This window comes from Leptodactylus fuscus, chromosome 10 (genome assembly GCF_031893055.1).
Source record: "Leptodactylus fuscus isolate aLepFus1 chromosome 10, aLepFus1.hap2, whole genome shotgun sequence".
Taxonomy (NCBI): domain Eukaryota; kingdom Metazoa; phylum Chordata; class Amphibia; order Anura; family Leptodactylidae; genus Leptodactylus; species Leptodactylus fuscus.
In genome coordinates, this window is record NC_134274.1 from 65,826,062 (window position 1) to 65,852,567 (window position 26,506).

At 47.9% G+C, this 26,506-nt stretch overlaps 2 protein-coding genes across 2 annotated transcripts in view; one reads left to right on the forward strand and one right to left on the reverse strand.

Annotated features, from left to right (window-relative positions):
- OSBP (oxysterol binding protein) overlaps positions 1 to 8,263 on the reverse strand; it is a 43,964-nt gene extending 35,701 nt beyond the window's left edge. The window contains exon 1 of the mRNA XM_075258581.1: positions 7,884 to 8,263. Coding sequence (XP_075114682.1) covers positions 7,884 to 8,188 — 305 coding nt within the window. The 5' untranslated portion in view covers positions 8,189 to 8,263. The remainder of the gene's footprint in view (positions 1 to 7,883) is intronic.
- Positions 8,264 to 8,320: 57 nt separating this feature from the next.
- LOC142183481 (mitochondrial import inner membrane translocase subunit Tim8 A-like) lies at positions 8,321 to 14,079 on the forward strand. The gene is made up of 2 exons (XM_075258585.1): positions 8,321 to 8,845; positions 13,747 to 14,079. Exons 1-2 carry the CDS (start codon positions 8,729 to 8,731, stop codon positions 13,909 to 13,911), a joined length of 282 nt encoding a protein of 93 aa, XP_075114686.1. The 5' UTR covers positions 8,321 to 8,728; the 3' UTR covers positions 13,912 to 14,079.
- Positions 14,080 to 26,506: the final 12,427 nt, after the last annotated feature.

Below are 26,506 nucleotides of genomic sequence, written 5' to 3' on the forward strand. Positions count from 1 at the left end.
ACATTATACTGTGTGCAGGGGCTGCTATGGGACATTATACTGTGTGCAGGGGCTGCTATGGGACATTATACTGTGTGCAGGGGCTGCTATGGGACATTATACTGTGTGCAGGGGCTGCTATGGGACATTATACTGTGTGCAGGGGCTGCTATGGGACATTATACTGTGTAGGGGGTGCCACTAAGGGACATTATACTGTGAGCAGGGGCCGCTATGGGACATTATACTGTATGGAGGGTGCCACTAAGGGACATTATACTGTGCTCCCGGGCTGCTATGGGACATTATTCTGTATAGAGGGTGCCACTAAGGAACCTTATACTGTGAGCAGAGGCCGCTATGGGACATTATACTGTATAGAGGGTGCCACTAAGGGACATTATACTGTGAGCAGGGGCCGCTATGGGACATTATACTGTATGGAGGGTGCCACTAAGGGACATTATACTGTGCTCCCGGGCTGCTATGGGACATTATTCTGTATAGAGGGTGCCACTAAGGAACCTTATACTGTGAGCAGAGGCCGCTATGGGACATTATACTGTATAGAGGGTGCCACTAAGGGACATTATACTGTGAGCAGGGGCCGCTATGGGACATTATACTGTATGGAGGGTGCCACTAAGGGACATTATACTGTGCTCCCGGGCTGCTATGGGACATTATTCTGTATAGAGGGTGCCACTAAGGAACCTTATACTGTGAGCAGAGGCCGCTATGGGACATTATACTGTATAGAGGTTGCCACTAAGGAACATTATACTGTGTCCTTTGACGTACACAATTTGTTGTCTAGAAATAAAATAAACAATCTACTATCAGAGCGTAAATCAGATTAGAAAACAGTACAATGTTTCACTATTAAACCCCCCCCCCCAAAAAAACCAACCCCCCCACCATAAATAAATAAATTCTATATATTCTCTTTAAAGTGACTGAAGCCTTTTACATGAAGGTTCCCCCAAACAAAGAGGACCGTTGTTTAGACTAACATAGGATGCCATCAGATTATGCCATTGAGTCTCAGTGAATTCTAGTGAATACAGACTGTAACATTTGCAGTATGCCCTACAATCTGTGCAGTTACTGCATTCACTTGTATACACTGTATTTTGATGCAGTATCTGTTCTGAAAATCCACAACTTTGGAAGGTTTAAACTCGTGTGAAAAAGAGATTTGCACAAATAAGCAATATGGGCGCTCAAATACATTTTAACCCATAAACTGATATGAAGCCACATTCACATATATGTCTGAAGTTATATCAGACATATATATAAGTTATATCAGGCTGTAGACAGGCTGTAGAGCCTGTAGAACATCTTTCACCCGAAATCCTGAATGGAAATGTTTTGCAAGCTCCCCTTTTCTTCTCGAAAAACAACAGATGTGGACAGTCAGACCCCATAATAGCCAATATATGATGTGTCAGGCTCTGACGTGTAATGGATCAGTCTTCATAATCCATTCTGTTTTTCTGTTCTTATGAAAAAAATTGAAAAAACTGGAATAAATGCTGTAAAGGTTAATGTGGTTTTCAACTCCATACTGATCACCAATACTTGGGGTAAGTCACCAATATTAGCTGACTGGTGGGGGTGCCTGCCACCGATCCATCGAAAAGGCTACTGTGCTCAGATGATGCAGTACCTTCTGCTCAACAATTACAGCTCTGTAGATTGTATAGCAACTGTGGCACATTATACTGTATAGAGGGTGCCACTATATGGGACATTATACTGTGAGCTCATACCATTCACTTGAGTGGGACTGAGCTACCAACAGGCATGTAACAGGTATCACTGACCTATGCAGCGTCACTCATCAGAGCTCCTGAAGTGCTGGGCTCCACTCATTTAATCTTGATAATCTATCCTAATAAAAAATAATTTTTTTTAAATCCCAGAAAACACCCTTAGCCCGGTATGATGTACAAGTCCACAGTTGAGGAAAGTCAATGGTAACAAGTAGGGCGAGAAAATGAATCCCAAAATAACTAAAACAGAAAGTTAGCTCAGTTAATAGTGCCACATAAATAGGGCTGTGGCATGTAAAGGGGAGTGTCCTAAAATAAAAATGTCAAAATGTTCAACTAACTATTACTCATTTAGGTCGCAATCACCCAGCCCCAGTAACAGATAGTAAGAGAAGGGTACACCGTAGATAGAGGACAGGCTGTCAGTGAGGCGTACACCATAGATAGAGGACAGGCTGTCAGTGAGGCGTACACTGTAGGTAGAGAACAGGCTGTCAGTGAGGTGTACACCATAGATAGAGGACAGGCTGTCAGTGAGGTGTACACTGTAGGTAGAGGACAGGCTGTCAGTGAGGCGTACACCATAGATAGAGGACAGGCTGTCAGTGAGGTGTACACTGTAGGTAGAGGACAGGCTGTCAGTGAGGCGTACACTGTAGGTAGAGGACAGGCTGTCAGTGAGGTGTACACTGTAGGTAGAGGACAGGCTGTCAGTGAGGCGTACACTGTAGGTAGAGGACAGGCTGTCAGTGAGGCGTACACCATAGATAGAGGACAGGCTGTCAGTGAGGTGTACACTGTAGGTAGAGGACAGGCTGTCAGTGAGGCGTACACTGTAGGTAGAGGACAGGCTGTCAGTGAGGTGTACACTGTAGGTAGAGGACAGGCTGTCAGTGAGGCGTACACTGTAGGTAGAGGACAGGCTGTCAGTGAGGCGTACACTGTAGGTAGAGGACAGGCTGTCAGTGAGGCGTACACCGTAGGTAGAGGACAGGCTGTCAGTGAGGTGTACACCATAGGTAGAGGACAGGCTGTCAGTGAGGTGTACACTGTAGGTAGAGGACAGGCTGTCAGTGAGGTGTACACTGTAGGTAGAGGACAGGCTGTCAGTGAGGCGTACACCATAGATAGAGGACAGGCTGTCAGTGAGGTGTACACCATAGGTAGAGGACAGGCTGTCAGTGAGGTGTACACCATAGATAGAGGACAGGCTGTCAGTGAGGTGTACACTGTAGGTAGAGGACAGGCTGTCAGTGAGGCGTACACCATAGATAGAGGACAGGCTGTCAGTGAGGCGTACACCATAGATAGAGGACAGGCTGTCAGTGAGGCGTACACCATAGATAGAGGACAGGCTGTCAGTGAGGCGTACACTGTAGGTAGAGGACAGGCTGTCAGTGAGGTGTACACCATAGATAGAGGACAGGCTGTCAGTGAGGTGTACACTGTAGGTAGAGGACAGGCTGTCAGTGAGGCGTACACCGTAGATAGAGGACAGGCTGTCAGTGAGGCGTACACCATAGATAGAGGACAGGCTGTCAGTGAGGTGTACACTGTAGGTAGAGGACAGGCTGTCAGTGAGGCATACACTGTAGGAAGAGGACGGGCTGTCAGTGAGGCGTACACCATAGGTAGAGGACAGGCTGTCAGTGAGGCGTACACTGTAGGTAGAGGACAGGCTGTCAGTGAAGAGTACACCATAGATAGAGGACAGGCTGTCAGTGAGGCGTACACCATAGATAGAGGACAGGCTGTCAGTGAGGTGTACACCATAGATAGAGGACAGGCTGTCAGTGAGGCATACACTGTAGGTAGAGGACAGGCTGTCAGTGAGGTGTACACTGTAGATAGAGGACAGGCTGTCAGTGAGGCGTACACTGTAGGTAGAGGACAGGCTGTCAGTGAGGCGTACACTGTAGGTAGAGGACAGGCTGTCAGTGAGGCGTACACCATAGGTAGAGGACAGACTGTCAGTGAGGCGTACACTGTAGATAGAGGACAGACTGTCAGTGAGGCGTACACTGTAGATAGAGGACAGGCTGTCAGTGAGGAGTACACTGTAGGTAGAGGACAGGCTGTCAGTGAGGTGTACACTGTAGGTAGAGGACAGGCTGTCAGTGAGGTGTACACCATAGGTAGAGGACAGGCTGTCAGTGAGGCAACACCATAGGTGGAGGACAGGCTGTCAGTGAGGCAACACCATAGGTAGAGGACAGGCTGTCAGTGAGGTGTACACTGTAGGTAGAGGACAGACTGTCAGTGAGGTGTACACCATAGGTAGAGGACAGGCTGTCAGTGAGGAGTACACTGTAGGTAGAGGACAGGCTGTCAGTGAGGTGTACACTGTAGGTAGAGGACAGGCTGTCAGTGAGGTGTACACCATAGGTAGAGGACAGGCTGTCAGTGAGGCAACACCATAGGTGGAGGACAGGCTGTCAGTGAGGCAACACCATAGGTAGAGGACAGGCTGTCAGTGAGGTGTACACCAAAGGTAGAGAACAGGCTGTCAGTGAGGTGTACACCGTAGGTAGAGGACGGGCTGTCAGTGAGGTGTACACCGTAGGTAGAGAACAGGCTGTCAGTGAGGTGTACACCTTAGGTATAAAGGTATAAAGTAGGGCTGTGGAGTCAAGTGTCAAGGCCAGTTTTGGATGGAGTCAGAGAATAATTACTCCAGCTGTTATGATATATTATACAACTATCAATGTTCTATAGTTAGATGTATAGTTTGTTACAATATTTGCGCTTGGGTTTCTGTTCTTTGGATCTGCTTGGAGAACCGAAAAACAAAAACCCAATCCGCTTTAAAAACAGTCACTTGCGAACACACACGAACCCCATAGACTATAATGAGGTCTGTTGGTTTTCCACCTGAAGAATGATGAGAGTTCAGTTCTGCTTTCAGGACTTTTCTCTCTGCATTTTTAAAGTGGAATAAGGAACAGAATCCCCGAGCGTAGATATGAACCAAGTGCTAGGAATTCAATCACCAGCTTCTTCCTGTATTGAATGTAACCAGCAGGGGTGATGTAACAAATAAAATACAAATACTTACCTGCATTCTGTATTCAGAGCAGCTGCAGCAGTGTATGGTCACTGTGTACACTGTATGGGAACAGAGCAGCAGAGGTGATGGGCGTCCGGATGCAGGTAAATATCAGCGCATTATTATTTTCTACACACCTGCTGGTTGCATTCAAACTCTTGAGCTGGAACAACCCCTTTAATACTTCTATTTAATAAAGGCAGTCAGCCAAAGTCAGACTGTGGTAAAATAGAGGTGCTTTTGACTACCGACTCCATAGAAGTACAGAGCAGGCTGTCAGTCAGGGGGACACTGTAGATACAGGGCAGGTTGTCAGTCAGGGGGACACTGTATATGCAGGGCAGGCTGTCAGTCAGGGGTATACTGTAGATACAGGGCAGGCTGTCAGTCAGGGGTACACTGTAGACACTGTAGATACAGGGCAGGCTGTCAGTCAGGGGGACACTGTAGATACAGGGCAGGTTGTCAGTCAGGGGGACACTGTAGATACAGGGCAGGCTGTCAGTCAGGGGGACACTGTAGATACAGGGCAGGCTGTCAGTCAGGGGTACACTGTAGATACAAGGCAGGCTGTCAGTGAGGGGGACACTGTAGATACAAGGCAGGCTGTCAGTCAGGGGGACACTGTAGATACAGGGCAGGCTGTCAGTCAGGGGGACACTGTAGATACAGGGGAAGCTGTCAGTCAGGGGGACACTGCAGATACAGGGCAGGCTGTCAGTCAGGGGTATACTGTAGATGCAGGGCAGGCTGTCAGTCAGGGGTATACTGTAGATACAGGGCAGGCTGTCAGTCAGGTGTACACTGTTGATACAAGGCAGGCTGTCAGTCAGGGGGACACTGTAGATACAGGGCCGGCTGTCAGTCAGGGGGACACTGCAGATACAGGGCAGGCTGTCAGTCAGGGGGACACTGTATATGCAGGGCAGGCTTTCAGTCAGGTGTATACTGTAGATGCAGGGCAGGCTGTCAGTCAGGGGGACACTGCAGATACAGGGCAGGCTGTCAGTCAGGGGGACACTGTAGACACTGTAGATACAGGGCAGGCTGTCAGTCAGGGGGACACTGTAGATACAAGGCAGGCTGTCAGTCAGGGGGACACTGTAGACACTGTAGATACAGGGCAGGCTGTCAGTCAGGGGGACACTGTAGACACTGTAGATACAAGGCAGGCTGTCAGTCAGGGGGACACTGTAGATACAGGGCAGGCTGTCAGTCAGGGGTACACTGTAGACACTGTAGATACAGGGCAGGCTGTCAGTCAGGGGGACACTGTAGATACAAGGCAGGCTGTCAGTCAGGGGGACACTGTAGATACAGGGCAGGCTGTCAGTCAGGGTTACACTGTAGACACTGTAGATACAGGGCAGGCTGTCAGTCAGGGGGACACTGTAGATACAGGGCAGGCTGTCAGTCAGGGGGACACTGTAGATACAGAGGAAGCTGTCAATCGGGTGTACACTGTAGATACAGGGCAGGCTGTCAGTCAGGGGGACACTGTAGATACAGGGCAGGCTGTCAGTCAGGGGGACACTGTAGATACAAGGCAGGCTGTCAGTCAGGGGGACACTGTAGATACAGGGCAGGCTGTCAGTCAGGGGGACACTGTAGACACTGTAGATACAGGGCAGGCTGTCAGTCAGGGGGACACTGTAGATACAGGGCAGGCTGTCAGTCAGGGGTACACTGTAGACACTGTAGATACAGGGCAGGCTGTCAGTCAGGGAGACACGGTAGATACAGGGCAGGCTGTCAGTCAGGGGGACACTGTAGATACAGGGGAAGCTGTCAGTCAGGGGTACACTGTAGATACAGGGCAGGCTGTCAGTCAGGGAGACACTGTAGATAAAGGGCAGGCTGTCAGTCAGGGTGACACTGTAGATACAGGGCAGGCTGTCAGTCAGGGGTACACTGTAGATACAGGGGAGGCTGTCAGTCAGGGGGACACTGTAGATACAGGGGAGGCTGTCAGTCAGGGTTGCACTGTAGATACAAGGCAGGCTGTCAGTCAGGGGTACACTGTAGATACAGGACAGGCTGTCAGTCAGGGGGACACTGTAGATACAGGGCCGGCTGTCAGTCAGGGTTACACTGTAGATACAGGGCAGGCTGTCAGTCAAGGGTACACTGTAGACACTGTAGATACAGGGCAGGCTGTCAGTCAGGGGGACACTGTAGATACAAGGCAGGCTGTCAGTCAGGGGGACACTGTAGATACAAGGCAGGCTGTCAGTCAGGGGGACACTGTAGATACAGGGCAGGCTGTCAGTCAGGGGGACACTGTAGATACAGGGTAGGTTGTCAGTCAGGGGGACACTGTAGATACAGGGGAAGCTGTCAATCGGGTGTACACTGTAGATACAGGGCAGGCTGTCAGTCAGGGGGACACTGTAGATACAGGGCAGGCTGTCAGTCAGGGGGACACTGTAGATACAGGGGAAGCTGTCAGTCAGGGGGACACTGTAGATACAAGGCAGGCTGTCAGTCAGGGGGACACTGTAGATACAGGGCAGGCTGTCAGTCAGGGGTACACTGTAGACACTGTAGATACAGGGCAGGCTGTCAGTAAGGGGGACACTGTAGATACAGGGCAGGCTGTCAGTCAGGGGGACACTGTAGATACAGGGGAAGCTGTCAGTCAGGGGGACACTGTAGATACAAGGCAGGCTGTCAGTCAGGGGGACACTGTAGATACAGGGCAGGCTGTCAGTCAGGGTTACACTGTAGATGCAGGGCAGGCTGTCAGTCAGAGGGACACTGTAGATACAGGACAGGCTGTCAGTCAGGGGGACACTGTAGATGCAGGGCAGGCTGTCAGTCAGGGGGACACTGTAGATGCAGGGCAGGCTGTCAGTCAGGGGGACACTGTAGATACAGGGCAGGCTGTCAGTCAGGGGGACACTGTAGATGCAGGGCAGGCTGTCAGTCAGGGGGACACTGTAGATACAGGGCAGGCTGTCAGTCAGGGGGACACTACTGTTAGGGAATACTATACTACAGGTATTAGATGTCAGTCAGTACTACAGTGTAGGCTGAGCCCGTTTTGCTCGTCTACAATACTTTAGAGAATGACAACTGACCGGTAGTATGACAGGAGGCCATTGCTGAGGACAAACCACCTCCGCTGGTAGCCCTTGATATAGTTGGTCCACTTGAAGAGCCAGCCTTCCCGAGCCGAGCCGGACGCAGAGCCCGATGAGCTGCTGGAGCTTTCTCTTGGCGGCACCGGGCCAGAGCCAGGCGGCGGAGGTGCCGGCGGAAGCGGGGGAATGGACCCAGGGCCCGGTCCGGCAGGGGGTGGAGGAGGGGGTGACAAGGACGGGGATACCGAACCGGAACCGGAAGCGGGACCGGAAGCGGCGGAACCCGTGCGCACCTCCGCCATCAGGAGACACCGAGGCGGACGAGCCGGAACCGGGGCGCCGGAACCAGAAGACACGTCATGGACGGATGGGTGTGCGTGATAGAGGCGGAGTCTTAGGAGTTCGAGAGGAAGTCCGGTTAGTGGGAGGGCTGAGAATCACTAAGCCCCGCCATGTCACACAGTCGAATCACATGATTAGAGCCGCCTCTTACTATAGATGTGGGTAGAGCCTATGCTATGGAGGAGGTGACATGTAGGGGCTGGCTTGGTAGCAGGGGCTTAGCTATGAAGTGAAACGGGGCAGTTCTGTATCAACAAAACTTTATTACTATTGTACACACACCGGTCACTCAAACTTGCGCGATAAAGAGAAACATATACATATAACCAATCATGAGAGGGAAGTCCTGCCATTCGTTCAGCCAATAGTAACTCACTCCATCGTTTCACGCCTCGCTTTGGATTTTATGCTCATGCAATCAGAGTTCAGTTTGGAGAGGCATTAGAGGAGTCAGTGACAGTCATACAGAGGGCCGGCTGAAGGTCGTAGTGGTTTGGAGCATGGCGGGTTTTGATTCGGACATTGACTTATCTGGTGTGAACGCTAGCCCCGCGGAGACGGCGGAGCTGCAGAGGATGTTAGCCGTGGAGCAGCAAAAGGCGCAATTCACAGCTCAGGTGAGGCCGCCGGCTACACACGTGGGTTACACAGTACTAGTTCACATCCTTAAAGGGGTATTCCCATGTACATAACCTTTCTTAAATTTGTAGATAATTAACAGTTAAACATTTCTGCAAATATAAGTAATTAAACATTTTGCATAATTTTAAAGATTTTCTCTAAATATCTTGTGGTCGCAAATTGTTGTCTTGATCGGTTGCCAGTGGATACGACCGCGAATGTAGGACCTTTCCAGGAACAATTAAAAATGCCACTGTGGATATATAGCCCAATTACCACATTTTTCAATCTATTTCTGCCAGAGAGCTCACAAAAATACATTGGGGGAAATTTATTAAAGTTTTCCTACAATAATATTTATTCTTTCGTGTTATAAAGGTGTATGATGTAAATTGTAGTAAAAGTAATCTTAAAGGCACTTGGTATGAAAGACAGTTCACTATCTAAAGCAGTGGTTCTCAACCTTTCTAATGCCGTGACCCCGCAATACAGTTCCTCATGTTGCGGTGACCCCATTCAGTTTGGAATGCGCGTCCATAATGGTGTGCGTTCCAGCTGAATAGCGCTGCTGCAGACAGTAGCGTGGCTTCTCAGTGGCTAAAGCCATCGGAAATATGTATTTTGTGATGGCTTTAGGCATATCTTCCAACTTTTGAAGATCAGAAGGAGAGACTAGACGTGCTCCACCCACTTTTATGTTGACTCCGCCCATTCTTCATTTTTCATGTGCTCCCTCACAGTATAATCCTCCTACAGTCACCCGTACATTATATGTCCCCCGCCATCTCCCCCAGTTTCATATAACCCCTTCATTTGCCCCCAGTTTCGTGTCACCCCTCCATCTCTGCCCCCAGTTTCATGCCCCCCCCATCTCTGCCCCCAGTTTCATGTCCCCCATCTCTGCCCCCAGTGTCATGCCATACCCCCCCTTCATCTGCCCACAGTTTCATTTCCCCCATCTCTTCCCCCAGTTTCATTTCCCCCATCTCTTCCCCCAGTTTCATGTCCCCCATCTCTTCCCCAGTTTCATGTCCCCCCATCTCTGCCCCCAGTGTCATGCCGTACCCCCCCCTTCATCTGCCTACAGTTTCATGTCCCTCCCCCCTCCATTTCTGCCCCCAGTTTCATGTCCCTCCATCTCTTCCCCGGTTTCATGTCCCCCATCTCCTCCCTATGTTCAGGTTCCCCCATCTCTGCCCCCAGTGTCATGCCGTACCCCCCCTTAATCAGCTCACAGTTTCATGTCCCCCCATCTGTTCCCCAGGTTCAGGTTCCCCCATCTCTGCCCAGTTTCATGTCCCCCCCCCCTTCATCTGTCCACAGTTTTATGACCCTCCATCTCTGCCCCCAGTGTCATGCCGTTTCCCCCCCCCCCATATGCCCCCAGTTTCATGGGCCCCTTCATTATGTTCCACCTTAACGTTTAAAATATTAAAAAAAAAACACGTATACTCACCTTCCAATGCTCCCCCGCCGCTCTCTACGCAGTCTCGCTCACTCATATAGTTGTAGGCGCAATGTGACGTCATCACATCGCGGCTACACATGCAGAAGCCGCAGCGCAGCATTAAAGCAGGAGCTGGCTGTGACAGTTCCTGCTTTAATCGCTTGTGTGTTCAACTCATCGGCATCCTCTGGGCGCCGATCAGTTGAAACCAGGACATACCTCCCACCGACCGGGACGGTTGGGAGGTATGCTTCAGGCGACCCCTGTGTTTTGGTCGTTCGACCCCCAGGTTGAGAACCACTGATCTACAGGATAGGGGATAAGTGTCAGATTGCTGAGGGTACAACTGTTGGGATTTCTAGTGATCAGGAGAATAGAGACTGAAAATTCCCAAATGCGTACCTGCTATATGTGTATGGAACATAAGTGCATTCCTCGACCTGTGCACCATTCACTGGTATAGGGCTTCCAATCTGGTCCTGTCCAGACACCCTACACTCACCGGCCACTTTATTAGGTACACCTGTCCAACTGCTCGTTAACACTTAATTTCTAATCAGCCAATCACATGGCGGCAACTCAGTGCATTTAGGCATGTAGACATGGTCAAGACAATCTCCTGCAGTTCAAACCGAGCATCAGTATGGGGAAGAAAGGTGATTTGAGTGCCTTTGAACGTGGCATGGTTGTTGGTGCCAGAAGGGCTGGTCTGAGTATTTCAGAAACTGCTGATCTACTGGGATTTTCACGCACAACCATCTCTAGGGTTTACAGAGAATGGTCCGAAAAAGAAAAAACATCCAGTGAGCGGCAGTTCTGTGGGCAGAAATGCGTTGTTGATGCCAGAGGTCAGAGGAGAATGGCCAGACTGGTTCGAGCTGATAGAAAGGCAACAGTGACTCAAATAGCCACCCGTTACAACCAAGGTAGCCAGAAGAGCATCTCTGAATGCACAGTACGTCGAACTTTGAGGCAGATGGGCTACAGCAGCAGAAGACCACACCGGGTGCCACTCCTTTCAGCTAAGAACAGGAAACTGAGGCTACAATTTGCACAAGCTCATCGAAATTGGACAATTGAAGATTGGAAAAACGTTGCCTGGTCTGATGAGTCTCGATTTCTGCTGCGACATTCGGATGGTAGGGTCAGAATTTGGCGTCAACAACATGAAAGCATGGATCCATCCTGCCTTGTATCAACGGTTTTCTTCAGGCTGGTGGTGGTGGTGTCATGGTGTGGGGAATATTTTCTTGGCACTCTTTGGGCCCCTTGGTACCAATTGAGCATCGTTGCAACGCCAAAGCCTACCTGAGTATTGTTGCTGACCATGTCCATCCCTTTATGACCACAATGTACCCAACATCTGATGGCTACTTTCAGCAGGATAATGCGCCATGTCATAAAGCTGGAATCATCTCAGACTGGTTTCTTGAACATGACAATGAGTTCACTGTACTCCAATGGCCTCCACAGTCACCAGATCTCAATCCAATAGAGCATCTTTGGGATGTGGTGGAACGGGAGATTCGCATCATGGATGTGCAGCCGACAAATCTGCGGCAACTGTGTGATGCCATCATGTCAATATGGACCAAAATCTCTGAGGAATGCTTCCAGCACCTTGTTGAATCTATGCCACGAAGAATTGAGGCAGTTCTGAAGGCAAAAGGGGGTCCAACCCGTTACTAGCATGGTGTACCTAATAAAGTGGCCGGTGAGTGTATATCATTTAATGAAGTGCAGGTTGTAGAATGCACTTGTGTTCCATATATAGTAATCATGCATGAGGACATCCCTGTTCTGTTGATCCCTGGGAGTTTCAGTTGTTAGACCCTCAGCAGTCTTGCACTTATCCCCTGAAGATAACTAGCCTAGAGGGGTTAGTAAACTACCCCCAGTGATCTCCCCCAATCTGTTAACGCTTCTGGCTCTTTACCACAACTCTTGTTTATAATGACGCTGGTTCATGGATCACCATAAGTCCTTTTTTTCTAAAATATCTTGAAAACAGCTAATATGGTTGGTGAGAGTTTTGGCAGAACATACATAATGTTACAGTGTAATGTAGTGGTACATGCTAAAAATTTAAAGGGGCTCTATCAGCAAAATTATACTGTATGAGCCCTACATATGCCTTTTTTTTTTTTTAATGTAGATTGTGAGCCCCATATAGAGCTCACAATGTACATTTTTTCCTCTATCAGTATGTCTTTTGGTATATGGGATGGAAATCCATGCAAACACGGGGAGAACATACAAACGCCTTGCAGATGTTTTTTTGCCCTTGGCGGGATTTGAACACCAGGACTCCAGTGCTGCAAGGCTGTAGTGCTAACCACTGAGCCACCGCAAGGGCCCTACATATGCCTGAATAGCCTTTAAAAAGGCTATTCAGGCACCGCTAATCTAATTTTAAAAGCTTCCTCTGGTGTCTTCTTCTAGCGATGTCCTCCCAGGCTCGCTCTTCCCTACCTCTATCTTCTTATCTTCCTGCGGGTTGTGTTAAAATCCCGCACGTGCGCAGTATTGTTCTGTGCACGATCCGGCGTCATTTTTGTCGTAGTTCTACTCAGTTCCCCTTAGAACTACGCAAGCTCACTGCGCATACGCAGTATGCTCACAAACTTCCATTAACAAAAATGGCGCCGGAACAGGTATTTGAACACAACCCGCAGGAAGATAAGAAGATGGAGGTGGGCAAGAGCGAGCCCGGGAGGACGTCGCTGGAAGAAGACACCAGAGGAAGGCAGGACCGATGATGATGTCCACCAGTGCACGAACCGCCAACCGTGCACGGTAAGTATAATTTGCATATTGGTTTTTAAGGTATTAGTTTAAAACGGGGGGCTTTTAAAATAAGATTAGCGGTGCTTGAATAGCCTTTTTAGAGGCTATTCAGGCATATGTGGGGTGCATACGGCATAATTTTGCTGACAGAGCCCCTTTAAATGTCTGTTAAGACACAGGTTTGCGTTGCAGCTTTATACAGAACATGGTAGGATATATTTAAAGGGGTATTCCCATCTAGTAAAGTGAGAGCATAGTTACAGGATATGTTAATGGTTATTATATAAGTTGACCACTTGTATAGCCCTTTCCCCAAAGTACAATAAAAACTGTATTGGCTGTTGTCTTAGTTAGCCTCAGCAGGACGATCAAATAGGTGCCCTGCATCTCTGGAAGTCATCGAATAATGGGTGTATAGCAATGCGTGATATATAAGAGGCTCCATTATTCTGAACTATTGCATCCTTTCTGACCACAGCTAAGTATTATCTCTCTTGATTTATTAATCACGTGTTGTTTTATTATATTATGGTGTGAGAATAGTCATTCTATGGCCATCTTTGAGTTCACTCATTTAAAAAAAAAAAATGCTATCCCTTTAAGCAAACCCCTTTAAGCCCTTGCAGGTAATGAAAAGCTAATAATTCTTATGTTTTCTCCTAGGTTCACAAATTCATGGACGTGTGCTGGGACAAGTGTATGGACAGACCTAGTTCAAAGCTGGATTCCAGAACGGAGGGTTGCTTGGTCAGCTGTGTGGAGCGTTTTATTGACACAACCCTATCCATTACCAATCGTTTTGCTCAGATTGTACAGAAAGGAACTTAATGACCTCTGTATACATGGACTCATAACTGTGCCAGAGAATGAAGTGTCAGCAGAGTGACTGACATCCCATTGTGGTGCTGATAATTGTTACATACAACCACGTTTTATTTTTCTCTCAAATTTATAAAATTATGCAGATATTGGTTATTAAATCTCTGTCCTAAACAACGTTATGTGTATTGGACTGATGTAATAATAAGTGGGAATCTTTTGTGTAGCTTTCTGATATTGCTTATGAAGTGAAACTAAAATCAACAACCCTTGTATGCACACTAACTTTTCAACAAACTTTGCATAAATCAAATCAAACAGGCTTTGTTGGTACGTCCAAAAGTAAAGTGGGGGGGGGGAGAGTTGAAGTTGGGGGGGGGGGGACAGTGGTGGGTATGGGGGGGGGAAGGGGGTGGATTCGGGGTATAACAGTCCGTGGGGGTCTCATCTTCCTCTTAGTTGGTGACAGCTGGACACGTATTGGGCAGCGATCTCCACAGTGGTCTCTTTTTCTCCCAGTAGGATGTAGAGTTTTCTCTTCTCGTCTGCAGATATGAAGTCTGGGATGTGGGCAGAGAGTCTTTGGAAGTAGACAGCCCTCACAGCTGAGTATTTGGTGCAGTGTAGCAGGAAGTGGGTCTCGTCTTCTAGGGCCCCCTGGTCACAGTGCTGGCACAGTTTGTTCTCCCGTGGCTTGTAAGTCTGCCTGTGTCTCCCCGTCTCCATCTCCAGGTTGTGGGCGCTTAGTCTGTACCAGCTCAGGGTCTGTCTGTGTTTGGGGTGGCGTCTTCTCTCCAGTTAGGTGGCCATGGTGTAATCCATAGTTTAAGGTACAATATACTAAAAAAGTTTGTCACAGAAAAATGCCTCTCTCAAAAACTCCCTCCATGACAGTACCACTGGAGGTTGACTCTCTACTCCCAAATAGGATGGAAGGCCATAAGCTGGGCGGTCACAGTAGGATGGAAGGCCGAAAGCAAATAGGGACAGACAAGAGGTTAAATAGCCCCTCCCTAAGGGTCCATTCACATAGAGGAAAATGGTGTGGAATTTCAGCACTGAAAACAGACTCCCATTGACTTCGATGGGTTCCTTTTTCTGCTAGCATTGAAGTCAATGGGAGGTGGTTTTTTTTTTTTTTTTTTCACACCAAATTCCTCACTATTTTCCTCCGTGTGAATAGAACCCAAACCCAGTATTTTTCCTGTCCCTGTTTGAATTTCTGGTTTAACAATCCCCTTAATTTCTAAATTCTCTGTATACTCTTTCTCAATCTTCCTGTTCTTCTGTATCCCCTCTGGTGTAAAAAAAAAAAAAAAAGGCAGTTATCCGCTGATATTGATTCTGACAACAGCAAATGTTATGTACCCTCTAACACTGAAGAATCTTTGGGAGAGGGAAGTTCCTTTATGCCTCTTCTGTTAAGGATGAGAAACCATATTATTTCTCTTCCGAATTTATAAAGGAGGTACAAACAAAATCATGAATATTGAGAAAATATAAGAAACATGGACAGTATATGTCCAAATGTTTTTAGCACACTAGGACTTAGCATTCTCTATATAGAACCGGCTATGTTGTAGTGGGCAGAGGGACCAGGTCCTTTAGCCCACTAGGATTTAGACTTAACCATTGGGGGAGTAGAGAGAGCAGCAAATAAGCTATTCCACTTTTCTAAATGGCACACAATATATAGGGGCTCCATTACAGACATCACTCATCACAGGTAAAAGGGTAGACTTATAAATGCTAATAGCAGGAGGTGGAAGTATTTCTCAAACGGCATGGTTTGTGAACGGTTTGTGTGCTGCTGTGGTGAAAGTATATTATGAGTTGGGAATATACCGTGGAAACTGTGGAGCACAGTGTACCATTGACGTGAGAGGAAACCAATGTCTACTAGGATGTACAAGAGGCGGTCACCAGATTACTGTGGAGCAGCTCACTGAAAATGAACCAGGGACTATCGGGCATGTGTCTGAAACAGATCAGCAAGTCCTACCCAGTATGGGGCTCTGATCCAGATGGATGGTCATTGCACCCATGCTAACAAAAAGGGAATGGTCATATTGGAATTGGCCACCACTAATTGGCAAAGTCTTGACTTCTCAGTTCAGTGAAGTATTCTTCAAAGACCTCAAAAAGAAAAGATTTTCTCCGGCATACCAAAGTTAGTTAAAATTAACTTTTACTGAAAATAATTAAAAATATGATACAAACATGGATCCAAACAAAAAAAGACAAAAAAAGCACAGCTTACGCGTTTCGGGTGTTGGGAAACAGACCCTTAGTCATAGTCAAGTATTCTTCAAGCCCACTATACTTGGTTCCTCTCCAGTCCCTTGCAGCAATCTTTGGCACATATGGCACAATAACAACATCATGTTTGCTTATGCCAGGTTACAGTTAGCTCAGACCAGAGGACACACGTAGCCTGAACAGCCTTTAATCCTATGCAGGTGGGCAGGATGATGCCATTGCATTATCTGCCGCTGTATTTTGTTGGTGCATTATTGTTTTTGTTTTTTTTGGCACCTATTGGGCATGCTTAAAATTTATTGGCTACATTTTACATCAAACCCTTACTGAAAAAAATGGAATAGGCACCAATTTTTCACTGTTTTCTAACAAATTTTGCTCCATTTGCCATACAACATAAATAACCTCTTATTCCCCATACGTCAAACAGTAGCACAACGGATGGGGTATTCCTGCCCCTGCCTGCAGTTTAGGACAGGTGGAATTTTTAATTAGTCAATCAATCCTCCTCTATAAGAGGTCCAGAGAACAACCCCCCCCCCCCCCTGACCTGTGTGACTGGACAGGTGGAGGAGGCTTTCTAGCCTCCTGTTTGGTTTGGAGGAAGGTGTCTTAAAACATTCTCTTTCCTTCTCCTCCCGTGCGCACTCACCTGTGCTGCTCAGCCGTGGAAGTCATTTCACCGCCATTATGGTAAGATCCAACCAAACTTTTGATGTCTTGCAGTTTTTTTAAGGTGCATTTAGTTCCTAAGTGGAGACCATATGCTGTAGACCTAAGTATAGCGGTTCCCATATACCTGTGTATTATCATTTCTTGATAAGTGCATATTTATTGCTTACTTGATGGTGTATGCTCTAAGTTATATTTAATGGTGCCTATCTTCCAGCCTGCTGTTGTGGAGTCTTTCCTTATCAGACTCTGTGGTCTCACTCGGCTGACGGGCTGAGTTTCTCCGCTGCCTTAAATCACAGCTAATGTGAACAACAGCCTATTATATGCAGTGAGTTTAAGGCTCACTGGATCCTTAGTGGCTTGCATATATCTAGGTGAGGTAAGCTGAATGTGCGCAAGGTCTATTCTTGATAGTAAGCAAGTTTCATTAGCCCCTTCCCAACATCCGCTGTAATAGTACGGCGCATGTCAGGTGTGTAACTATGGCAACCGGGCGGCCGCCATAGCCGCCGGGTGTCTACTGCTCTAAGCAGCATGCTCCAGGGCCAACGTCACATTGGCATGACAGCCGGGAGCCTTTACAAGGCTCCCCGGCCGGTCTGCAAGCTCTTTCTTTTGCAGGCTAGTCTATGCCGCCTGCAAAAGAAAGGATGATTTTTTGCAATGCATTAGCATTGTTGTAATGCATTGCATTAGTGATAAGACCCCCTGGGGTTCAACATCCCTAGGGGGTCTAATAAATGCAAAAAAATTAAATTTAAAAAAAGTATAAAAAGTATTAAAAATTAAAATCACCCCTCTTTCAATAGAACACATATAAAAGTAATTAAAACTGTGAAACACATACGTGTTAGGTATCTCTGTGTCCGAAATCGCCCGCTCTACAAATCTATAAAAATATTTTTCCTGTTCGGTAAACGCTGTAGCAGGAAAAATAGTCAAAAGTGCCAAACCGCCGTTTTTTCACTGTTTTGATTCTGATAAAAATTTTAAAAAGTGATCAAAGCAAAAGCATTTCCCGAAAATAGTAGAACTTTTAAAAAGTACACCCGGCCCCGCAAAAAAAGACGCCCTATGCATCCCCTGTACACTGACATATAAAAAAGTTACGGCTGTCGGAATATGGCGACTTTTAGAAAAAAAATTTTTTAACACGGTTTTGGATTTTTTTTAAGGGGTCAAATGTAAATAAAACCATATAAATTTGGTATCCCTGTAACCGTACCGAAACACAGAATACAGGGGACATGTCATTTTGGCTGCACAGTGAACGCCGTAAAACCAAAGCCCCTAAGAAAGTCGCAGAAATGCATTTTTTCTTCAAATCCACCCCATTCTGAATTTTTTTTCCTGCTTCCCAGTACATTATACAGAATAATTAATGGTGTCATCATGAAGAAAAATTTGTCCCGCAAAAATTAAGACCTCATCTAGCTCTGGGAGCGGAGAAATAAAGTTATGGGGTTTAGAAGGAGGGGAGTCAAAAATGAAAATCAAAAAATGCCATCGGCAGGAAAGGGTTAAAAAGGCAAGTTTTTTGTGGTTCAGTCTGTGGGAAGCAGATTTTTATTTTTAATGCTCCAGGTCGAGAGTTCAAGTCTGTTTGCACTCTACCAGTGTTGGCTGCCACCTATGGTGTCTACCTGATTTTGGCTACCTGCCACTTGGATTTTGCTTCTATGTCGGGGAAAATCCCGGAAGGAAGTCCACCTCTGACGCGGAGTCTTGGCGTGTAAGGCTGCTGAGGAATCATGAGTCCGAGATGTTGTCCTGGGTAAAGGACTACGTGGAGGAGTCGATGCGAGAAATTAAAGAATACGTTTCACAACTTGCCAAAGGACCACGGTTAGAACTGTTTTCCCACCCTTTGCCTCTGGAGGATGAGTTCAGGTACTGGATGAGAATTCTTCGGATGAAGAATCTGAGGACATAGGGGGACCTATTTTCTCCCTGGATAAGATGTTCAAACTCCTCAAGCTAGGCTGAGCTTTGGACCGCGATGATGAACCGAGAGGTTCTGTACCTCCTCAAAGAGGGCCCAGGTCTTTTTTATGTAGACCCCGCCTTAGAAAGATCTATAAAGGCTGAGTGGAGTCGCCCTGAGAAGTCCTTTCTCAGATCAAAGAGTCAGGACCCTATTACCTGTAAATGAGCTTCAACTTGGTTTGGGGGCCAACCCCCAGAGTGGATATGGCCGTTGCCAAGTTATCAAAGCGCACTGTGGTACCCTCGGAGGATGGGTTAAATTTTTTTTTTTTTTTTTTTTATATGTAGATTGTAAGCCCCACATAGAGCTCACAATGTACTTTTTCCCCCCCTATCAGTATGTCTTTGGAATATGGGATGGAAATCTATGCAAGCACGGGGGGAACATACAAACTCCTTGCAGATGTTTTTTTTGCCCTTGGTGGGATTTGAACACCAGGACCCCAGCACTGCAAGGCTGCAGTGCTAACCACTGAGCCACTGTGTGGCTCCTGAGGATGGGTTAAATTTTCAAGATGCCATGGACAGGCGTACAGAGGGCTCATTACATCATCTGTATACGGCTGCCTCCACCCAAGCGTCTGTGAGCATTGCTGCCAATAGGTAGCCCATTTTCCTCGGTCCAACTTGGCGATTCTGGAGAAAATATATTGATTCTGGGATTTCCCAGGATGATTTGTTGTCTTTTTTTATCCTCTATTTCCCAGACAGCTGATTTTTTTTGGTTGTGTTATCTCTGTACCAGGTAAGCATTGCCTCAAAGGCGATGTCGGCGTCCACGACGGCTAGGCGTCCCCTTTGGTTGAAGCCTTGGAGAGACGATAATACATCCACATGTAATCTTTTCAGAGGCGCTCAGGAGGCTAGGGTAGAGGCCCCAGTCACTTCTTCACCCGTGAGGCTGATAAGAAAAAAGCATCCTGATGCCCTCCTCTTTCTCACATGCCCCCCCCCCCATGACGGTGGGAGGCCGCCTTTCCCTATTTTCTGCAGCATGGGCCCGCCCCATCCAGGACCCTTGGGTTCTTCAGCTCATTCAATTGGGCTTTAAAATAACGGCTTCCCTTTCGCCCGACACCTATGTAAGGACTCACATCCTCTCCGGCCACAAGCAGGATCATCTAGAGAAGGCCGTCCAGTAATATCTGGGCAAAGGTGCTCTAGAGCCAGTGCCTCTGGTTGGAGCAACAGTCCAGCGTTTATTCTCCAGTGTTCCTGGTACCAAAGGCATCAGGATGCTGGAGAATGGTGATTGACTTAAGATTTCTCAATCGCTACATCCTCAAGGTCCGTTTCCGGATGGGAACTATTAAGTCTGTACTTTCCTTCCTGCAGGCCGGTGAACGTTTTGTCACTCTGGATTTAAGGGACGCTTATCTCCATGTCCCAGTTTTTTCCACCTCACAGAAAATTCCTGAGGATAGCGGTGATGTTGAACGGTACCCTGTGTCATCTGCAATTCACAGCTCTTCCGTTCAGAATATCCTCTGCTCCCCACACCTTCACAAAGGTTGTGGCTTTGGTTGTTGCAGCTCTACAGCTCCAAGGTATCTTCATTTTACCTTACCCAGACAATTGGCTGCTAAAAGCCCAGTCAGCAGAGGTTCTCACTGCTCACTTAAGGACCACTGTTGCCTTCCTAGAAGAATTAGGATGGATAGTAAGCTGGCAGAAATCTGTGGCCGTCCCTTCCACCCGAGTACAACTTCTGGAATTCATATTGGATTCTTGCAAAATGGAGATATCTCTTCCTCCCAGTCAGAAGGAGAAGACTTGTCGGGCGGTTCATCATCTGGCGGTGACTCGGAAGGTCTCTATAAGAACCGCAATGAAGGTTCTAGGACTAATGTCTGCTGCCGTAAAGGCAGTCCCATGGGCATTGTGGCATATGCGACCATTGCAGAGCGAGATCCTCAAATTATGGAGCCGCAGTCCTCCGGAGCTAGAGAAGCCTATCCAGTTAACCATCAGTACCCGTGGATCACTCCAATGGTGCTCTCAGCTCAAAGACGGGATGTCCACGGTCCAGCCTGTCTGGACCCTGTTGACTACAGATGCCTCCCTCCATGGATGGGGAGCGCATCTGGGGGAGACCCTAGTGAAAGGAACCTGGAACCAACAGGAGAGGTCCCAATCATCAACTGGCGCAAGCTTAGCGCGATTCATCGGGCTACTACATTTCGCCCATCTACTCTGCGGTGAAAATCCAGACAGTCAATATCACCTCTGTTCTTTATCTGAACAAGCAGGGAGGCACAAGATCGCCCAACTTTCTCAAGGTAACAAATTAATTTTGCCTGTGCAGAAATGAATTTGACCCATCACAAGGCAGTCCATATAAAGGGACATTTGAACACGCTGGTGGATGAGCTCAGCAGAGGCCTGACAGTATCAGGCGAGTGGTCTCTCAACCAGGACATATTTCACTAAATAACTCAAATGTAGGGTCTCCCCGAGGTGGATCTGATGCACACCCAATACAATGCCAAGATAAAGAGGTTCTGCTCCCTCTACCAGGAGGACAACCCCTTGGCAGTAGATGCCCTGTCATTACCTGGAGGTTCAGGCTGGCCTACATCTTCCCTCCATTTCCTATGGTATCAAAGGTATTAACAAAAATCAAACAGGACCAGGTATCGGTGATTGCTATCATACCGTTCTGGCCGAAAAGGGCATGGTTTACCCACCTCATACAGATGAGTCGAGGGACATACTGGAGGCTTCCACTTCTTCACAACCTGGTAACCCAGAACAACCGGCTCTGCCAGGACCTGAAGAGGTTCAACCTGACAGCCTGGAGGTTGACCACACCCTATACGGACATAGAGGATTATCCTAATCCGTCTGGACGACGCTGGCCTGTTCAAGAGCAGACTCCACTAACAGGAGTTGCCTAAGGATTGGTAAGATCTACCAGCAGTGGTGTACTGAGAAACAAAGTACAAGCTCTTCCATAGAGTCAATACTGGAATTTTTGCAGAGTGGCCTGGATAAGGGCCTTACACCTTCAACTGTGAAAGTACACGTATCTGTTCTGTCTGCCGTATTGGGAATGCGATTGTGTCAGGATCCTCTAATTAGCCAATTCTTAAAAGGGGCCGCTAGGCTCCGGCCTTCCATTCAAGCCCCAGTCCCGCAATGGGATCTGGATACTGTGTTACATGCATTGAGCCACTGAGTGAAGCAGAATTGAAGTTCCTGTCATATAAGGTATCTTTCCTCCTAGCTGTGACTTCAGCAAAAAGAGTTGGATAAGTCCAGGCCTCGGCGGCCTCTGAACCTTATCTATTATTTTTTTCCTGGCAGAGTTCAGTTAAGATATCTACCAGGCTTCGTATCTAAAGTTCCTGCGGGGCAAAAACATTAACCATGTTATCTCCCTACCTACCTTCTATCCTTCATCATAGGAGGAAGAGAAACTGCACACCTTAGATCTGGTGAGGTGTTTAAGGATCTACCTGGTATGAACTAAATCTTTCAGGAAATCTGAAAACTTACTAATACATTTTTCTGGTAGGTAGAAGGGTACTAAAGTATCCAAGGTAACTCTATCCAGATGGATCAAAGAAGCCATTTTTCTTTCCTTTCACTCTCCGGGGTTATCTCCTCCTGAGTTTGCCAGTGCTCATTCCACCAGAACAGTTGCCACGACGTGCGCAGAAAAGCGCTCAGTCTCCTTGGACCAAATTTGCTCAGCTGCGACTTGGTGCTCACATCTTACATGTGTTAGGCATTACAGGCTAGACTGGCGCAGTTCAGAGACAGTTGCCTTTGGGCGCTCAGTGTTGTCATCTGTATGCCAGGAAGTCCCGCCCTAAGGGGGTTTCTTGCTATCTCCCCATTCCTTGTGCTGCTGTTTGGCGTATGGGGAATGGAGGATCATGTAGATAATCTGTTTTCCCATAGTCCAAACAACAGCACAAGGCCCTTTTTTCTTTTTCTGAATAATATTTTCAGAAACCGACACTTTATAACTAACACGGGGGGGGGGGGGGGGGAGTTCTCTGGACCTTTTATAGGGGAGGATTGATTGACTAATTAAAAATTCCACCTGTCCTAAACTGCATGCAGGGGCAGGAATACCCCATCTGTTGTGCTACTGTTTGGACTATGGGAAAACAGATTATCTACATAATCCTCCATTCCCCCTACGCCCAACAGCAGCACAAGATGGGGTATTCCTGCCCCTGTGTGCTGTTAGGACAGGTGGAATTTTTAATTAACTAAGTCTTCTTCCCCTATAAGAGACCGAGAGACCTCCCCCCTGTGTTTTTTTCTGTCCTGTGTGACAGAACGGGTGGTGGAGGGGAAGAAGGTGTTTGTAAATCCTACTTCCTCTTTCTTTTCTTCCCTTTCTTTCCCTTTTTCTTTCTTTCTGAGAGAAAGATTAAGGTTTTGTCTTACCTTCTCTGCAGGGTGTTCTAATTGTTCAGCTGTTACAGCTCAGTCACTGCCCAGCAATAAGGTAAGCTGAGTCTCCAGCTTTTCCTATGTGTTTAGTACAAAAACTAAAGGCAATGATATTATTGCTATGGGCACTCTGTCAGCTGTGTGTGCCTGTCTGTGTTACAGCCAACTGTGGAAGTTCTGTGGGAGCTTCAGCTTCCCCCTTATGTCAGTGCAGAGTCTTGAGCACTAGTGCCTCTATTGCTGTGGCTTGTGCCCACCTGCCTGTGTTGCAGTCAGTTGTGGAAGTTGTGTGGGAGCTTCAGCTTTCCCTTTATGTCAGTAGAGTCTGGAGCTGTAGTGTCTATATTGCTGCGGCCTGTGCCCACCTGCCTGTGTTTCAATCGGCTGTGGGAGCCTCAGCTTCCCTTTATGTCAGTGCAGAGTCTAAAGGCACTAATATTTTTTGGTATGGCCTGTGTGTGCCTGTGTTACAGTCAGTTGTGGGCGCTTTCAGCTCCCTTTGTTTAGTGCAGAGTATAAAGCACTAATGTCTATTTCTATGGACTGGACTGGTGCACATCGGAGTCCAGGGCCTTTAGACAGTCCGTCTTCGCATCGGTGTGCCAAGACCCCCCACCCTAGTTGGGGTTATACTTGCTAAATCCCCATCTTGTGCTGCTGTTGGGTGTAGGGGGAATGGAAGATTATGAAAGATAATCTGTTTTCCCTTAGCCCAAACAGCAGCACAAGGTTCCCTCCCATTTGCTATGTGTGAATGTTCTCTATTGTGTTTTATATTGTTATACTTTTGGACTAACACAAGGAGGGGGAGGTCTCTCAGCCTCTTATAGGGGAAGAAGTCTGTTAGTTAATTAAAAATGCCACCTGTCCTAACAGCACATAGGTGCAGGAATACCCCATTTGTGCTGCTGTTTGGGCTAAGGGAAAACAGATTCTTTCATAATCTTCCATTCTTTGAATCAGCACAATTACACTTTCAAATGCTATATACCTTTTTTTTTTTTATAAATTCTTTATTTATGAAAACAAGGTCACAGAGGAGAGAAAATAAAAGATATATGAATCAAAAACAATCACATAACAGAACACGGGGGACCCAACCATAACGAGGGTCGCCCGACAAATTCAAAGGCCGAACCTCACCACAACCAACAATACGGGGGAGGAGCAGCCGACACTGTGTCACTACATAAAATGAAAGAGGACGAAGGGGGAACAGAATGAAACAGGAGAAAACCATCTGGGGGGGGGACAAGAGGTAAGCTAGGGGGGGGGGGAGGGGAAAGAGAAACGGGGGGAAGCCAACAGGGAGGAGAAAGGAATAGGGAAAAAGGAGAAAAGGGGGGAGGGGGGGGGAGTCCCGGGACACACCCACTCCAAGACCTCACCCACAGCCCACAATGGACCTGTATTGGTCCGAGCCCTGGAAGAGGATCCAAGGGGTCCAGGCCCCAAGGAAGACATCAGAGGCATCTCGTAAGGACGCCGAGAGATCCTCCATAACTTGGAGGTCCTCCACCTTGCGAACCCAGTGGCAAAGAGACGGGGGATTAGGGGATTTCCACAAGGCCGGGACACAGGCCCTAGCTGCGTTAATCAGGTGTCGAACTGCAGACTTCCGGTAGGCCTTGCGGGAGACCCCAGACAGATGAAGGAGGAAGCAGGCCGGGGAATTCGGCAGATCAATCTGAAAAATTTGGGACGTTAAACGATGGACACCATCCCAGAACTCTCTCAGAACTGGGCAGCTCCAAAAAACATGGAGAAGTGTCCCCTCCTCCGAACCACATCGCCAGCAAAGAGGAGAGGCAGACGAGAAAAATTTATGTAGAAGGGAAAGGACATGGTACCACCTAGTAAGGATCTTGTAGCCCGCCTCTTGGTATTTACAGGCCAACGAGCTCTTGCGAGCAAGCTCCAAAATTCTAGAGCAGTCCGCGTCCGAAAAGGAGAGGTTAAGGTCAGCCTCCCACTTGGAGAGAAAAGAGGGTCTGTGGTCCGGAGGAGGGGAGACCAAAAGGGCATAAAACTCTGACAGGGAGTGGCGTTGAAGGCCAGTGCCAACACAGGCTTTCTCAAAGCTCGTAAGAGATCTATCAAAGGAGGTCGGGTCAGCGAAGGAGGAGAGAAAATGAGTGAGCTGCAGCCCTCTCCAGGGCCCCAAAGCAGGGAGAGCCATGTCTAATTGAATGTCGCTAAGGGGGCGCCACTGACCATTGGCACGGAAATGGAAGACCCTCTGCACACCAGCCCTCAACCACGAGCGGAAAGGGCCTGGAGAAAACCCCGGAGGGAAGGATGGAGAGCCCAAAACAGGAGCAATCGCAAGAGGGAGGACCTCTTTTCAGGAGTATTAAGCCCATTCACATTAATGGAGGAAAAGGTCAAAGAATCCATGGCAGGGGGCCTGGGACCACCCCCAGGGGGAAGGGAGAGGAGGGAAGGCGAGGGGGGAAACAGATGAGGGAGGGGGAGGGAGGGGATCAGGGAAGAGAAGTGGAAGGAATGGGCGGGGGGAAGGGGAAAAGGGAGGGGCAGCGAAAAGAGACGAGAGGGAAAAAAGTAGACAAACAAACAAAAACAAGAGGACAAAAAGCAAACACCTGCTAGAACCGAGCTTAGCTAGCCCAAGCTCGGGCAAACACCAATCAGTGGGAGAAAACCCACTAGAGCAGGTCTCAGGGGCACGCCGCAGAATGCGCCCAGAGAGCCGCTAGAACTAACTAAGTGGGGGAGAGGTAGTTCAGAACTCAGAGCTACCCATTCCCACACCGGCAACACAGCAATAATGAAAAAAGAAAAGGGGGTCGCAATTGAAAGCCAGCTGAGGGGGCCAGCCACAATTAGAGAGAAGAAAACAGCCCATACCCCGGCCAACCCGGGCGCCCCGTGGAAGAGGCAAACAAAAGGAGCACTCCCAAGCAGGCCACCGTACGGCGAAGCCTCAAAATGTAGAGACAACGACGCAGGGAGAGCACATATGGAGCAACCCTGGCAGGCCGGGGGGCAGGAAAGAGGGCGGGCAACGCCGCGAACACACAGGGGGGAGGGGGGGGACAAGAATCCACCCCATGCACCCCCAGGGCACAATACTTAGCATGAGAAACAAATCGCGGGGGAGACAAAGATACAATAACGATGAAATACAAAAGAGCATAAAACAACGAAAGTCAAGTGGCCTCGGAGGGCCCAGCACAGTCTAGACTATCGGCCCAGATGAAACGTTCTCCAGAGGGGCCCCCAAGGGGTCCATCCCACGACGTCCCTGTCGAGG